At 44.4% G+C, this 17,907-nt stretch overlaps 1 protein-coding gene across 19 annotated transcripts in view; it reads right to left on the bottom strand.

Annotated features, from left to right (window-relative positions):
• The window catches only part of KHDRBS2 (KH RNA binding domain containing, signal transduction associated 2), a 529,409-nt gene extending 512,342 nt beyond the window's left edge, over positions 1-17,067 (bottom strand). For all 19 annotated transcript variants that reach the window (XR_007244530.1, XR_007244520.1, XR_007244524.1 and 16 more), the window contains exon 1: positions 16,743-17,067. Coding sequence is in view for 2 of the 19 variants with exons in the window: in XM_048496577.1 (XP_048352534.1) it covers positions 16,743-16,833 (91 nt within the window). In the remaining 17 variants the exon portion in view is untranslated. The remainder of the gene's footprint in view (positions 1-16,742) is intronic.
• Positions 17,068-17,907: the final 840 nt, after the last annotated feature.

Here is a 17,907-nt window from a genome sequence, read left to right as displayed (position 1 = left end):
ATTGAGACATGTATCCTTTACCTCCAACTAAAAGCTGATTTAGTGGAGAGCAGGTCTTGTTTGCAGCCATTAGAGATTTTTTATAATCCCATTCCAGCAGTCTATCTTTTAACAAGCTATTGGGCTCCGTATAAGTAAAGATAAGTAGGTCATCTAGAGAGACACCAATCTCCGTGATTTCTTCAATAATTTTTCCATGACACATTGATGAATTTAATTCAGACAACATCAAGTTAGAGAGGCTTCCAGGTTCAGAGTGGTAGAGAATTTTTAACCAGTGATGTCACTTTTAACACAAACCAGATGTTATGTTACCATGTTGCTTACAATGCAGGGATGCTATTTGGGCAAGAATACTATGGTTAAAAAAAATGACTTCTACCATAGAGTTTTGCCAAAATACCAGAGTGTCCTCTGCTTTGTGGGGATGTGATGATGTAAGTTCACATATGCAACAGAAGTGACCTCATAACATTACAGGTGACACTGTCCTAGGCCTCTCTTTACTCCCACTAAACCTTCACACACACCCCACTGCTGATTGCCAGGGGTATCTGGCAACCCTAGTAGAGCTAAGGGAGGGTGGGCATGATGTCAGCAATATGGCTTTACTGTATAGTTTCCAGGGATTGCTAGAGCTACTGTTATACCTTGAAATGACATAGTGATGTTTGCAACATTTCTTATTTTCCCTCTCTCTCATCACCACTTAAAGCAATGGTGGGAAACAAAGTTTGCCAGCAGGAGACTTGGCCACCTAGATCAGGGGTCCTCAAACTTTAAAAACAGGGGGCCCGTTCACTGTCCCTCAGACCATTGGAGGGCCGGACTATTAAAAAAAACCCTATGAACAAATTCCTATGCACACTGCACATATTTTATTTTGAAGTAAAAAAACAAAACGGGAACAAATACAATATTTAAAATAAAGAACAAGTAAAGTTAAATCAACACACTCTACCAGTATTTCAATGGGAACTATGGGCCTGCTTTTGGCTAATGAGATGGTCAATGTCTGGTTCCATATTTGTCACTGCTAGTCGTAACAAGTGATGCAAGTGTGCATCACTTAGTCTAGATCTGGTTGGAGATTTCAGATGTTTCATTCTGGAAAAAGTCTGTTCACAGACATAAGTGCTGCCAAAGATGGTTGCCATTTTGCCTGATCCAGCCCCCTGCTCTGCAGCGCTGCCATCCCAGGGCTTTGTTGTCCGCCAAGGAGCAGCTGTGGCGTAGGAGGTTAAGAGCTCGTGTATCTAATCTGAAGGAACCGGGTTTGATTCTCCGCTCTGCCGCCTGAGCTATGGAGGCTTATCTGGGGAATTCCACACACACCAGTTGGGTGACCTTGGGCTAGTCACAGCTTCTTGGAGCTCTCTCAGCCCCACCTACCTCACAGGGTGTTTGTTGTGAGGGGGGAAGGGCAAGGAGATTGTAAGCCCCTTTGAGTCTCCTATAGGAGAGAAAGGAGGGATATAAATCCAAACTCCTCTTCTTCTTCATGTTGGTGGAAGGCGATGGCTGCTGCAGCCTGGGCGCCTCGGCCATACCCAAAGCTGTACGCCAGCGGAGCCAAGGCAACTGGGTGAGGAGCAGGAAGGGGCGGCTGGGGCAGCTGCTGCTGCTGAGGCGGCTGCTGCTGAGGCGTGCCCACCTCGCTGCTGCTGTTGCTCCAGCTGCCGGGCGGCTCCGGTAGGTTATTGTTCAGCGAAGAGGCACCGCTGCCACCATTGGGGCTCTTCAGGTCAGCCTCAGCCCCTGCGCCCCCGCCATTGCTCTCAGCCCTGTCCTACAGCTCCTTCCCCAGGGGACCGTTGCTCTCCGATGGCAGTGGCTGCTGTTGCTGCTTTTGCTGCTTCTCGCCACCGCTTCGCCCCAGGCCTCCTCCGACGAGCAATTCCGCAGAGGCTCGGCTTTCTTCAGGTCCGACAGGGCCGGACACCCAGGCTAATGGCGGCCACGGCAGGGGCCACCTGAGCAGCCATGATCCCCCCTCCCTCCCTCCCTCCCCACCCAGCCAGCCAGCCAGCCAGCCCCCTCCTCCTTCCTCTGCCTCGGCCAATCGACTCCCCTGCCTGGCCGGCCAGCTGGCACAAGGCCTCACCGCCTGCCGCCTCCTCTTCCTCCTCTGGGCGTTCACTTCCTGGCTCAGGCGGCGGCCTCCTGGCTGCAACTGTGGCTAATTCCTCCCATGGCCACCGGGCCGACGAAGTGGGCGGGCGGAGAGGGGCACGAAAAGCGAGCTGGGACAGCCGCGCGCAGGACCTGGCCCCACTCTTTCGCCTGCCTCTCTCACTCAGTTGCAGCCGGCAAAGAAAGGGAGGAGGAGGAGGAGGAGGAGGAAAGGGGGAGGGGGCAGGAAGGGGCTCTCCTGGGGTGGGAGAGGAAGGAAAGGGGGAGAGAGAAGGGGGAGATCCACTTCTGCCCAGCAGGCCAGATAAATGTTTTATCTGGGGCCGCATTTGGGCCGCATTTGGCCCGCGGGCCGTAGTTTGGGGACCCCTGACCTAGATAATAGAGAAAACTAATCCATGATTTTTAGAAGAGGAAGAAGAGTTTGGATTTATATCCCCCCCTTTCTCTCCTGTAAGGAGACTCAAAGAGGTTTACAATCTCCTTGCCCTTCCCCCCTCACAACAAACACCCCGTGAGGTAGGTGGGGCTGAGAGAGCTCTGTAGAGCTGTGACTAGCCCAAGGTCACCCAGCTGGCATGTGTGGGAGTGCACAGGTTAATTGAATTCCCCAGATAAGCCTCCACAACTCAAGTGGCAGAGTGGGGAATCAAACCTGGTTCCTCCAGATTCTGCTCTTAACCACTACGCCTGCTCTTAACCACTACACCACTGCTGCTCCTTCAAGGAGATCTTACTTTTAGGGGTGTATTGAAACATTTCAGACTGAATAGGCAGAATGCTCCTATAAATAATGTTTCTAACTCCAGCTTAGGAAATTCTTTGAAATTTAGAAGTAATGTCTGCTCAAGGGGCTTCAGTTTCTCTGTGGTATACCATAGATCCCACCTTCCAAAGATGCCATTTTTCTCAGAGATCAGATATAATTCTGGATAACTCCAGGCCCCATCTGCAGGTTGACAACCCTATGTGTATACATAAGAACATAAGAACTAGCCTGCTGGATCACACCAGAGTCCATCTAGTCCAGCATTCTGCTACTCGCAGTGGCCCACCAGGTGCCTTTGGGAGCTCACATGCAGGATGTGAAAGCAATGGCCTTCTGCTGCTGCTGCTCCTGAGCACCTGGTCTGCTAAGGCATTTGCAATCTGAGATCAAGGGGAGGGATCCAAGATTGGTAGCCATAGATTGACTTCTCCTCCATAAAATCTGCTAAGTCCAAGCCCTTAAAGCTAGCTATCCAGGTTAGTGGCCATCACCACCTCCTGTGGCAGCATATTCCAAACACCAATCACACGTTGCATGAAGAAGTGTTTCCTTTTATTAGTCCTTATTCTTCCCCCAGCATTTTCAATGAATGCCCCTGGTTTCCTAGTATATTTGTGAGAAAGAGAGGAAAAATTTCTCTCTGTCAACATTTTCTACCCCATGCATACAATTTTATAGACTTCAATCATATCCCCCCCTCAGACGCCTCCTCTCCAAACTTAAAGAGGTCCCAAAGCGCCTGCAAAGCCTCTCCTTATAAGCAAGGAAGGTGCTCCAATCCTTCAAATCCTATCCCTTTCATTGTCGCTTTCTCTGCACTTTTTTCTATAGGTCTCTTCGGGATATCCTTTTTGGAGATGTGACGACTCAGAACTGAACACAGTACTCCAAGTGTGGTCAGCATTACACTGCTTTATATAAGGGCATGACGAATCCTTTTGCAGTTTTATTATCAACTCCTCTTTCCTAATTATCCCTGTAGCATAGAGTTTGCCTTTTCACAGCTGCCATGCATTGAGTTGACATTCCCATGGAACTATCAACTAAGACACCCAAATCCCTTTCCTGGTCTGTGACTGATAGCACTGACCCCTGTAGTGTGTATGTGAAGTTTGGATTTTTTGCCCTATGTGCATCACTTTACATTTTGCTACATTGAACTGCATTTGCCATTTCTTAGCCCACTCATCTAATTTATCAAGGTTCGCTTGGAGCTCTTCGCAATCCTTTGTGGTTCTCACCACCCTACATAATTTGGTATCATCTGCAAACTTGGCCACAACACTACCCACCCCTACTTCCAGGTCATTTATGATACAATAGCAAATAGTCTCATATACGGTATAAATACTGTAGTAACTGCATATGTATCTGCTTGAATATATGGTGAGAGCCTAGAGTACTATTCAAGATGGGTCATTACTCCTGGCCAATGCAATTTTCTTCCTGGAAGACTCTGCCAGATGTAATTGCTATTGCATTGTAACTACTCTTTGCAAATTGATTCAGTAAACACACATCCTCTTCTAACAGCATGAATTGTATTTGAGTGCTTCTTGCAAAGCTTGCTTTAACCTAAAGTTCTTAGTAACAATAGCAGCAGCAACATTCAATATTACCCTCACAGTGCAATCCTAAACAGTGTTACAACCTGAAGTCAATGGCTTTAGGAAGACACAACTCTGATTAGGTTTGCACTATCAAGTACTATCTTGGGTTAGCTACCATTACTATAAACTGTGACAATGATGTAGTGATGGGGCAGCCCTCATGCCAATTCAAAGCACTTATTGCCTATTTATCAGCCCGCAGAGTTCAGTAGGTGAGATACTGAACATAAGGGTGTGTCAGATGATTTAAACAATGCCAACAGCTGTCTGTACGAGCTGTCATGATAAAAACATAAGTTTACAATGTGGGTTAGGTTTCTCTCTTGATTGTTCCACTGAAATCACTGAAACAAGGCTACAGACACAAATATAATATTTGGATAGAGATGGAGCAGAAGGTGGATGGCTGACCCGTTTCCAGCAGATCAACCAGTACCTGGCTGTTTGCTGGGGTTCTCAGAGGAAAAGAAGAATGCTGGACTAGGCAGGCTTTGGATTTAACCCAGCCAAGCATTTTTTAAAATGTTCTTTAGACAGGGATCATCCTTGCTTTACACAGAATATAGTGCTGTGTTTTGACGTTTTGGGATTCTACTAAAATAAATACAAGTGACATACAAAACTGGGCAGCCAATCCCTGAACTGGGATACCACTGGTTTACTGCAATGCAAGTGTCTGCAAGCAAGCCATTGTGTTTTACTTATGAATGGGCATCCTATGGAAAACTTTTGCATAATGCAGCCCACACCCAGACCTGGATAGTCCATGCTAGACTGATCTTGGAAGCAAAACATGTTGATTCTGGATAGTACTTGGATGGGAGACATTCAAGGATACCAGATTCATGACATGCAGGCAAAGGCAAACCACCTCTGTACATCTCTTGCCCTGAAAACCTCACCAGGGGTTGCCACAAGTCAGATGTGACTTGATGGCAAACAAACAAACAAATAAATGCAGCCCACAATCTTTGTTGTTGCAGCAGGCTAAGCTGTGCCCTCTTTTCTAATAGCTGTACCCAATAAAGAGTGAGATTCAGTGTTTATACTTTAAAATTTTGTTGCTGTTGATAGAAATTTTAGTAGACCTGAGGACTTTTCTAATTAAGAATTACAAACAGTTGTAAAGCCTGACTGAACAACTTTTAAAGAGCTGATCCACACATATGCATGTCAGTCCCTGCACTGCACAGTTAAACCAAGCTTCACAGAGTAATTTCCAAAGTAAGAGCCTTCATATCATCTGATGTCAACATTTTAAACCAAATTGCTTGATTTTTAAACATTTATATATCATCACTTTGCATTAATATCTGTGGGATCTCCCAACATAATAAAGTAAATACATAAAACAATAGATCAGACCTTATTAACAAAAACATTAGGAACACAGCAGCACCAGCAGCAACCAGAAAAGAGCAGACAATAACACTCCAGGATTGAGGGACAGACCTTCAAAAGAGGGGTTATTTCTGCAGGGAATTGATTTGGTGTGAGGAAAATATGCAGCCCCCCCCTCCCTCCACCATGTTCATGGCTGCTTGAGCCTGAGAACCAGAGGAAAAAGCTAAGGCCGTTTCCGCACAGAGGTGGAAACGGCTAGGTCGGCACATTTCGCGCCGACCCAACGACACTGGGACCGTCCGCACGGACGGTCCCAGAAAGGACCGGGGAGACGGCGCCGCTGGGCGCCGTCGCCCAGTCGCCTTACCTGCTCTCCGGCCCTCCGGCACGTTGCCGGGGCCTGGGGACACGCCTCCCCTGCCCTGTGCGCCTGCCTTCCGGGTCGCAGAGAAGGGGGGCATGTCCCCAGGCCCCGGCAACGCGCCGGAGAGCCGGAGAGCAGGTAAGGGAAGCAAGGGGGGGGAAGCGCCGCGAAGCTGCTGCCGTTCGCACGGCAGCGGCTTCCAGCCAGCATTTCCCCAACAAGAGCGCTGCCCAGCGCTCTGGGAAAATGCCGGTGTGGGGACGGGCGGGCGGCGCAAGGGTGGCGTGGCTGCAATGCAGCTGCGCCCCCTGTCGCGTTAATGGCGGCGTCTGGGATAAAGGCGTTTTTGCCGTCCCCAGGCCCGCCATGGTTCTATCCGCCCCTGCAGGCGGCGAAACGGCTCCTAAGAGGAGGCTTCCCTCGAGGTGTGCTCAGGGGGTTTCACCCCCTAGCCTAGCAGTTCTTCTTTCCTTCCTGTCTGTAGGAAATGTATGTTCTTTACTGTTATAGAATTGCAAGCATAAGGCAGGCAACAAGTTGAGGAGAGGAGGGGGGGAAGCTCACCAGCAATGTCATTCTCTGGTGACACAACGATGGTCATGTCAGAAATGACACCAGAGTGTCAAGATGTTGTTAATTGTCCCTATACCACCCTCATTTTTTCCCCATCTCTAGCTGGAAATCGCAATCCCAGTAGATGTGGGGGGTTGTGGAAGCCAGAGGCGTATCTAGGGAAAATGTAGTCCAGTGCAAAATCTGAGTTTTCTGCCTTCCCCCACCCCAACCAAACAACATGGGGCATGGGGTGATTTTCCGCCCCCCCCCCATGTGACCAAATAGATGCAGCCCGGGGACATTTGTCCCCATATGTTCTCCTGGTCAATACGCCCCTGGTGGAAGCCCAATGTCCTTCTGCTGGCTAAGGTCATCTGGGTTTATATGGAACTGGCTGGCTATGAGGCAAATCCTTCCAACTTGTTTCTCCGCATTCCCCCTGCTTGTCATCTAAGAAACACATAGCCTTTGTGCCTGAACAGAGTGCAACCCCCTTCCAAATCCTCTGGGCTGCAAACATTGGCATTAATCAAGGTGTGTAAAGCCTCACAATTCCATACTTAGAATCTAAAGATGGTCAGCAGTAAAGCCAGCCCCCCTCCCCCCTGAAAGGTTTTTCTAAATAAGACTTGTCACCAGTGAGAAGGCCCTGTCTCTAGGGGTCATTGACCTCATTTCTCTAGGCATAATGCAAGAAAAAAGATCAGCAAGAATGAACACAATATCCATGTGGGAATATAAGGGAGCAAGGAGTCCTTCACCTTCACTTACAGCTTTAAAAATGGGAAACCAGAACCTTGTAATGGACATGAAACCAATATGCAACCAGTGATCAGGAAAGGTCTGGTATAATATGCTGCCACATGCAATAAACAAATTTTCTGATGTACTGTGGATCAACTGAAGTTTCCAATTGGTTCTCAAATAAAGATCATGTGGAATGTTTGCCACAGCTGAGTTATGGCAACTCCTTATAGTTTTCAAAGCAAGTGATCAAGCATGGATGATTTGCCATTGCCTTCCTCTGCAAAATTGTCCTTGGCAATCTCCCATCTGAGTACCAACCCAGTTTAGTTTCTGAGATCTAATGCCATTAGATCACTATGGCCAGATATCACTTTTTGAGACTGCAGCAGGCAAACCAGCCAAACCTGGTTGAAAGCACTATGGACATTTGGACCTCCAATTTTATGCTTAGTTAATAGCAGCATCCCTCAGCTGTTAGTGTGCTGCTTTAAGGGGAAGAATTATCCCATCCAAAAAGGACAGCAACCGAGGTCCATGATCAAAACCGCCATCATCCAAAAATAAGTCATGCTGATGAAACATGAATATACAAAATTCCCTTCAGCTGAGTTCAACAGAAAAGCCTGTCCAATCACTTTATAAAAACATGTGAAGATAGTTCTTATGGTATTACATCATTGATTGATCCAATTCACTACTGCCTACTCTGATTTGTAACAGTTCTCAAGCAGAGAAGGATCTTTCCCAACACCCATTAACTAAGATCCTATAGCTAAAATGCCAGGGATTGAACATGGGAATTTCTGCATTCAAAGCCTAAGCACTACTGTAACACCTTGGCAAGTCTTCAAGTGGATGTCTTTTCTAGAAACTTCCACTGAGATCATATGTGGGAGTCTTCTGGGCAGTCTGTGCTCTACCAAGCTGTAGAAAATTATGTATTGACTCTCATCTCAATATGTTAGCTGTCTCCACTGAAAAGATATTTCTGTCCGGCCATCAAGCAGTGAGCATTTAGACTTTTAACCATTTACTAAGTAATGGTACCATATTAAGAGTTTCACCTTTCTAAACTCATTGATTTGACTAGACTTAGAAGGGTCACATTCTGTTGAGGATGGCATTGACAGGCAACTATGGGAGCAATCCTAAGCAAATCTGCTCAGAAATAAGTCCCATTTTAGTCAATGTGGCTTTCTCCCAGAAAAGTATTTTTAAGTTTACCACCTAATTTTTTCAATCCCTTTTATTAGCTCAGAGAATTAAGATTTCTTCCTGACTAAAACACGTAACAAATAATGTAACAGCGAAGAAAGCCATTTATAGTGATTTAATGTTATTGACAGTTAATTTATGGTAAAAGAAAATTATATTACCGTAAGTTGATCTTTGTTCCAAGCCATGCACAGACAGCATCGGCTAATAAATAATCTTTGTGTTAAGACTGAAGATATCATTGGGTTGCTAATTACGACTATCCACAAATAAAGAGCAAGTGTCTGAATGTCAATAGTTCACTGGATTAAGCAGTAACCTTTCCCTTCTAGGAGCAAGACACACTCTTCATAACAGTGTACCTTGAAAGGGAAAATAATTTGCATGCAGTGACCTTATCACAGCCCCTTGATTCCCACCAGAAGTATATATTAATGAGCCGTGCAGACCTTCTAGGAAAGGCAGATTTCAAATACTGAGTAATAGAAGCAAACTTAGTCATGTGTTCACACAACACAATATTCAGGAAGGAAAATATAAATTTTTAAATAAAAATATTGCTGCTATGCTTTTTATAGTGTTTTATTTGCAGGATATTTTGAAATTACAGGTGTTTGTGAAGTTTGTCACTATCACTTCTCACTTGAAAATATGAAAGATGCAGCAGATTTATTCCAGAGTAAAAGCCACTAAGAAGAAGAAGAGTTGGATTTATATCCCCCCTTTCTCTTCTGTAGGAGACTCAAAGGGGCTTACAATCTCCTTTCCCTTCCCCCTCACAATAAACACCCTGTGAGATAGGTGGGGCTGAGAGAGCTCCTAGAGTTGTGACTAGCTCAAGGTCACCCAGCTGGCATGTGTTGGAGCGTATAGGCTAATCTGAATTCCCCAGATAAGCCTCCACAGCTCAGGCGGCAGAGCAGGGAATCAAACCCAGTTCCTCCAGATTATACACCTGCTCTTAACCACTATGCCACTGCTGCTCCTAAGGTCAACAGCTTACTCCAAAGTATGTGTGTATGGGATTGAAGCCTCATGAATTGCCTGAGGAATGATAATTGTGAAGGTGGGACTTGAAACTTGAGAATCTCAGATCCATGTCCACTTGTTTATTGCAAACAAATTCAGGAATGTAGAGGGAAGGCGTAAGAGATGGGCTATAGAACGAGACACAACTTTATGAAAGCCAGAAATTCTTTTCTTTGATTATTAAACTACCATCCCTCCAGTGCAATTAATCCTGCCTTTTGGAATGTTGTCAGTGGAGACTCAGGCTTGCTTTTCCCCTAATACTGGAATATTCTACATGGCCTGAAACCCTGGAAAAGTCACAAACAATATGTGTCGGGGAGAACTGGTTGACACACACACACACATTCCTCAATCAGTGAACTCTGGTTATGGAAGGTGGGAAAACTCCAAGGGGCTTCAGATCTTTGTCTACCTAAGCTGTCCCTATGAGAACCTTGTCTAGGGAAGACCCTTTCACCCAAATTTAATGTCTCAGTGGCTGATCAATGTACTGCATCTAACTATTTAGCCACAAACCCACACTGATCCTGCTTGTTGTGATATACCATTACTAGTAGTGACATGGTGTTAGGTCTCGAACCTTAAGCCAATAAACAGACTCTGTATAGTTGATCAGTAGCATTTATTGAGAAGCATCAGAGCACCAAAGCTTGGCAAAGTCAGTTCTGAAAAACCTGGCTTTTGTCACCCCCTTTACCCCTACAAGTCCCCCCTCTCAAATTCTCAAGAAATTGTGAAAAACAGTCCCCAAAGTTGAGGCGCCCCAAGGTCACTAGCACCTTTTCGGTCCTGGCCCCTACCTGTGGAATATGCTCCCAATTGAGATCAGGGCCGTGTGGGATGGAGGCCTGTAAGATGGAGCTATTCCACAGGGCCTGTAAGATGGAGCTATCCCACCAGGCTTTCCCTGATGGCCAGTTGGGCTAATATCCACTTTCTGGCTTCCCAGGGGGAGGGAAACGTATTAGGTTCTGTAAGTCGCCATCTGGAGTTAGGTCATTTAGCAATTACTATTAACTGTTTTAATATATTTATTATGATTTTATTGTGACTGTTTTAAAATGTTGTTGCCACCCTGAGTCCCTTGGGGAAGGGTGGGGTAAAAATCTAAAAATAAAATAAAATAGTAAGAGAAAGCCACCTGGCTTCCTGCCCCATGAGATAACAGAAATGACTCCGTTTCTCATGGGATCAGGGTGTCAGGGAAAGCCAGGTTATCTACAAAGCATGTGAAGCCATAAAGTAAAGATCAAGGAAAGTATGCCCCAGATGACAGTGGTAACATATAGCAGGCTGGTTACATATATCTTTTACCAGCATTTGATTTACAGCGTTAAGTAGGAATACATCTCCATCCCCTAGATACAATTCCCCTGACAAATGCCCCTAAAAGGATAAGCCTCCCTTCTACCGTGACTTTGGTGGGGGTGAGGTGAGGATCATATTACTTTGCCACATTGAGTCAAAGGGAAGACAAGTCCAGTTTGGCCATCTAAATATGTCTGATTGTTCGGACCTTGTATTATGTGGGAAAGCAGGCAGGGCCAATGTCCATTGCTACAGTGTGAGTTAGGACCTCCAGCTTACTGCTGCAAGTCAAGGTCCCACCTGTCCGGGGCTACTGGCAAAACTGTGCTCCATCTTTTCCCCCCTGACAGCCACCTGCCAATCCATCCTATGTTCCCAAGTTATAACCTGTTCAGGTTAAAGATGATAGGAGATTTGTGACTTCATCCATCATTTCCTAGACCATCTTTGTTCTACAATGCTCCTCTTGGGTCCTAGTGCCTACCAAGTTCTGTCCCCAAGGCACTAGGGGACAGTGCCTTATCCTGAACAGAGTACAGTTAGAGAAAGGATTAGAAGTCAGTTAGACATGTGCTTTTCATATACAGTTCTCCTCAAACAGATTAGAACTACAGTCCAGTTCTGCAGAGTTCCCTTAGGAGTGCAAAAGTGTTTGCATATGCTGAACGAGACATCTCACCACCCTGCTTTTGACACCACTGAGTTGTGAAAAGCTCTGGCCAGATACCAAGAAGGCTGTCTGGGAGGAAAACAATCCCAGTCAAATCCCAGCTGGGTAATTGTGTGTATTCTGTGAGCTGCGGCTTAAGAGTTGTGCAAGACATGCTTGTGGTTTCACAATCCCTTATTTGCAGAGAAGTAGCAGTTCATTGAGAATTTCAGCACTGGCCACAGAGGGCCACAATTATTATTATTATTTCTCTGCAACGTGCATAACTTTCTATTTCAGCTGTGTTTTCTAATCACTTGATTTTGCTGATGAAAAACAAAATTAAAATAGTGTGTGTGTGTGTGGGGGGGGAATGTTGGGAAAACAATAGAATTCAAGATTGCAGGTTCCAGTTGAATCCTATAGTGTTGCATTCATCATAAATCCCCAATCTGCATTTCCATTTGTGTTCTTGGGTTGACCTCTCCTGATCATGCACATTGACACTCACACAGGCACTGAACCTCATATCATGTCATGTCTATGGCGTCCACACAAGAGGCCTTGAAACCGGGACATGTAGCCCTAAGTGAGACTATAATGATAAAATATGGCACATAAAGAAAGCTGTTTAAATGCCCTTATTGCTAGGTACTTAAATGTTCATATAGCCATTGGAAAAAAACTTGGTTGAATGATGTACTGCGATCTCTTACCTGTCTGCTAGAAAGGTTAACTGCAAGATACTGTACAGTTAATACTGTTAACAATGAACATAAAAGGCTGAGTAATTATTCTGCCTGTTATAACAGGCGGCTGCATAATGCTACTCAATTATTATGGGAAGACTTTCTTGCAGGAGCAGAGATTTTACAGGTACTGAATATTTTCCCTTGAATCCTGCTCACATTTAATTGTGTATTAAAAATTTAAATCTGAGAGCCCTACAAGGTTAAAAGGACAAGGTCTAAGAAATACACATGCATAATTTGAGATCTAGATGCTAGGTGCATCCATACACAGGATAGGTACCTCATATCCTGTGTATATACCTGTGTATATACTTCATTGAAATCCACTGAATTTGAACACTTAAGGGTGCATTTATTTTTGGCAGGAACCAAGACACCATGCCTTGCATTCCTGTCCCAAGCAGAACTGCACCTGTCTAAATCCATTGAAGTCAATGGGTTTAGAAGGGTGTAACTCTGCTTATGATTATACTGCCAGTTATACAGTGAAGGAGATATATCAGTTCTACCTACCCAACTATTTCTGATGAGTATTTTCTTGGTCCTGTGGATGCTTACTGAGAAGTAAGCCTGCTGAGTTCAACAGAGCTTTCCCTGAAGCATAGCATAGCAGATTCAGTGACAGCCAGAATTTGGAACTGCAGTATGTTCAAACTTTATATTGCTGCAGGTAATGCAAAAATACTTCTGAGCAATTTTCTTGGTTTTTTATGATCCACTAGCATAAAAAGAACTGGATCTGAAGGTTAATGAAACCTTGAAAGAGATTGTATATTTGTACATGCATGTTTCATATTGAAAAGTTTACTGAGATTTCAAAGGAAAACAAATTAGTCTTTTTTTAAAAAAAAGTTATACATAGAAGACATGATGTATGACATTACTAGCTTTGGGAACCCCCAGGAAAATGCAGAAAGTGTTTCTGATTTAATCAGGTATTCTCGATTTAAACTCTATTTAAAGAATTTGTTTCCTGCATGTCTCCCTAACAGAGCTTAATAAGCTTGGCTAACTTTGACCCCCCCAAAGCACTAACAGGTGAACTGAAAATCACTTTGAAGTCCAAGGCCATTTCCGCTTACTGACCAATGTAACTGACCGGTCTGGGGTAAAAGCAGCTGCCCTGGGCCGCCGTTCGCACAGGCGCCGCTGCTGCAACGCAGCAGCAGCGACCTGGATGCACTTCCCTCCCCAGAAGTGACCTCAGGCAGCCCTAAATAACTAACCAACTTTAAAGGGTTGTTGTTGGGGAGAAAGCATCTTCCAGGCGTAGCCCGGTCGCGAACAGCGCCGCTGGGAGAAAGCATTGTCTCCGTCTCCGCCCCACTCACGAGGTTAATCCACGCCGTGCATTGATAGCCTGCTGGGCGTCGCAGTCCTTCCCTTACACTGTCCTCCGACCTCCAGGGGTCTTGGCTGGGCAGCGTGGGGAAGACTCTAGCCTTAAACGGCAGGCTACAAATGATGAAGGCCGAGAAGCGGCCCGGCTCCATCGCGGAGCATACGTCTGCGACGCCTCCGTTTACATACGTTCATGCGAGCGGTGGCATGCCGCCCCCCCACTCTTGGCGGTGTGAAACATTTCCGTCGGAAGCTTTGACAACAATTAGTGAATGCAAAGCCTCGAAAAACAAACAAAAGAACTTTACTTGTGCATTTCATTGAAATACATTACCGATCAGAATATTTCCTAAGTTACAATTAAAAAAGGATTTCCTTTTATTAGCTTGCTAGCTATTAACAGCAAGCAGCCAATATCAATGTTACCATTCTAGCAGAGAGCAAAAAAAAATCATTTGAAAGGCCAATGAGTGATTTAGTTTACAGGATGTTGAGTTAAATAGTGATACAATATATAAAATCTGCTTTCTTCAGGGCAGTCTGAAACAAGGCAGTTGGGCACTATTCTGAGTATAGTTTCAGCAGCCCAAAGTAGGTGTGCTCACTTTAATGAAAGTTTACATCTCAGTCATTTTTAGTAGTTATCTAAAACACAGCTCCAGAAACCTTGACAGATGGTGTTTTGAAGGAGAATGCCAGGTAGCCGGTGTGAATTTCACATTAGCATTCTCTTCAGCTTTCATAGGAAGCTCACCTTAGTCTTTTTAATATTCACATATGCTCAGCTACAGCTACATTTAAGGGGGGAAACATAGCATAGCATTAGTTACTAAAGCCAATGAGTCATTGGGAACATATTGCTTGGTTTAACTGCAAAGCCAAATATGACTATGTTTCTTGTGTGATTGCCTTTGTTTTTTGTTTTTTTAAAAAAAAAAACAAAATTAGTTCATATCCTTTCATTCCTCACACCCATTTTTTTTCTGTTTCCCCCTCTCTTCTCTAAAATTCACACTGTGTTTCAGTAGATAGTTCCCCCTGCTGGGGAAAGTTCAAATTACATATACATGGCATATCCCTTTGGGGCAATATGTAGATGTATTCCATGAGATAAACAGAAACCAGCAAAATAATCTACACAGAAGCAAAATTAATGCCATTAATATATTATGTTCATGATTAATCTTTGCTCCCCATTATCAACAGAAATTAATCTAATTCTGAACAATTTTCAGAAATGTAAGGTGACCTGAAGATTCCTTGAGTGAGGAAATATCAGGTAAATATTTTACATGTTTAAAAGGCTGTTTGGAACACAATAATAATATTTGGTAGCTTAATTATATATTTTCAATTATTTGTACAGAAAAATCATAGATTGTTTTTATTTTTATTTTTTTTAATCAAGGGTTCCTTTAAATTTGCTTCTAACTTTATGAGGGCCATAATAACATGCACATGTCAAAATTATTTCCTATTTCACCCAATCTTATCATATGTTAACATTAATAATATGCATGTAAACTGGAACAAAGAAGCCCAAGGAAGTTTCCCCATTATAGTGTTTCTGTGACTTAAGTACTGCTAACAGATTTATGATAAGTAACTGAATAGTTATGCAAAGATACTAACTTGCAAAGTTCTCTTTAGCAACTTCCCTGTGAAATAGTTCTCCAGTCTCAACATAAACACACCAAAGGTCATTCACAATTGCTCATTGTTATGATGAACAGGTCCCTTCCTAGTCCACACTGTAGAAAGATGGAGTGAACCTAACAATGCAACTGACGAAGTTAACATGTTTGCTCTGAACTCAAATGGAAGTATTGGTGGATTATAGCTAATTTAACAGATTTTGCTGTTGCTATATAAAACTATGGGCATTTAAAAAAACAAAAACACCAAACTCTAAAGCCTCTCATGAGACAATTACATTTTTTGTGTGTATATAACATTAGGACTCATTGGCTCTACCTGCCAGACAGAAAAAAACAGTGCTTTAGTAATTCAGTTAAAAAAAGAGAGCATTTTGTTATTGAAAAGGAAGCTTGAAAAGGAAACAAAGCCAGCTAATGGAAACGAATCCTATCCATGGAAATGCAGCAATTGGTCTGGCTAGGATCCCGACAGTTGTTTAATATATGGAAACATTCACAACCTTTTTTTTAAAAGGAAGTAGTAAACACTTTGGATGGCCAGAGTTATTTGTAAAGCAATTCCAAAATTGTATTGCAAATGGAACTGGAGATAATCTTGATTCCCCTCCCCCACACCTCTCAAATGTTCCCTATTCTTATCATAACAGCCACCTCCAACAAATGTTTGTAAAATTCATTGTTGCATATTTATTTTCACACAGGAAACTGATCCTGGGAGGAAAGCCTAGTCTGGGTCTGAACACAGACTGTCCTGACTATTGCTTAGGATTTCTGTAGAAACCTGTCAGCTTCTATAGCTTAACCTTGCACTTGAAGAAATGCTGCCAAAAGACAGCCTCCTCTGCTAAGATTTCTATTATGCTCTCACTCGTATAACTGTATGGAGACTAAGGCAATCTGCCCACAGAAAAAATAAAAGACAAAACTCAAATCTCTTTGCTCTTCACTTTCCAACTTGCTTCTGCTGTGCAATCTCTAATGCGATTAAGTCCTTCCTTATCAGCCTCGTCTGTCTCAGTAACCTCTGCCTGAGTGTAGATCCGAGATCATATCAGAGACAGCATCTCTCCCAACGCAACGAGGGTTGTGAATCTGCATGTTTTCTGTGCCCTTAACACGTCTCAGCTTAGTCTCAAGGCAACATGCGAAATTTCAGTCCGCTGTACACAGGCAGGAACCAACTGCCAATTCTTTCCTAAGAGCACAGCAAAGAAAAGGGAGAAGCAATCGCGGTCCCGCATCAGGAGAATCTAAGAAAGTCCTACCTTCTGCCAAAAGGCGCATTGCATGAACAAAGGAGGGATCCAGGCTATCTTTCTCTGCCATCAGCTCGGGTAAATATTTCTCCTCCTCCATAGTATTTTCGGGGGTACTTGGGATCAGCTGCCTGCCCACGATGCTGCTAGAAAAGGACAGTCGCGCGAGGTTCGTCGGGTTAGACAGGTCTGTTTCCCTCGCCTTCTCTCTGGACTTGGGATGTCTCAGTTTCCCACGCGCCTAGTGGCATTAGGCGCAGCACACACCTCTGGTTCCTGTTTCAGGACCTCGGACAGCGCCACCTCCCTCTGAAGGCGCGTGTGTTTGCTCGCTCGCCCGCCAGTATGTGCCTCCCGCCCCACCTCCTCCGCCCGTCACTGAGCTACAGTCTCATACTAGAAGCCTTAACTAGGGAGGTGGGGGGAAGAGGTCTTCCTCCCACCCCCCTTTCCTTCGCATTGGTAAATGTACGCTGGAAGGCGGAGATATTCAGGCCGGCGTTGCAGTGGGATTGGCTCTGACCTCGACTGGCCGGCTGAAAGACAGAAGAGGTGGGCGTGGCCACGACTGTGGGAATGCGGGGAGGGGGAAAGACAAGAAGCGCCTCTCTCTGTCCAGCGTGCTGAAGCGGTTGAAGGGCCCCCAATTATCGGCCGAAACAGCCGCAGACTGGAAGCACGGTGGTAGTCAGAGAGACACGGTATCTGCCCTACTCACCCACCCCCACTCTTAGAATCTGGTCATTCACTGCCATACCTCACCCTTTCCTTCTTAAACGCTGTTAACCCTACCAATAAGGGAAAGTTGTCAGTTCTATGGAGATGTTAATCACTTGACTGTTGATATTTAAAACTTGCAGGTTCTGACCTTCCTCCAGTTTTCTGCTATTGTCATGCCTGATAAATATAACTGATACTCACTGCTTCTTTAATCCATCAATGGACTGCTTCTTTAATCCATCAACTTTCCATCTCCTGTGCAGCTGAATACCTGCAATGAGCGCCCTTTGGACTCTGTCCAAGTGGGTTTTAAGAGTGAACAATATGAAAGGACCAAGGATTGTCAATGCAATTCTATGAAGAGTTACTCCAGTCTCAGCTTATTGAAATTGTTTTTTTAACCAGATGGTTAGAATGAAAAATGTCTAAATGAACAACTGTAGTGCATCTTCTA

Source organism: Sphaerodactylus townsendi, linkage group LG01, assembly GCF_021028975.2.
Source record: "Sphaerodactylus townsendi isolate TG3544 linkage group LG01, MPM_Stown_v2.3, whole genome shotgun sequence".
Classification (NCBI taxonomy): Eukaryota; Metazoa; Chordata; class Lepidosauria; order Squamata; family Sphaerodactylidae; genus Sphaerodactylus; species Sphaerodactylus townsendi.
This window is presented reverse-complemented; position numbering and strand designations above follow the sequence as displayed.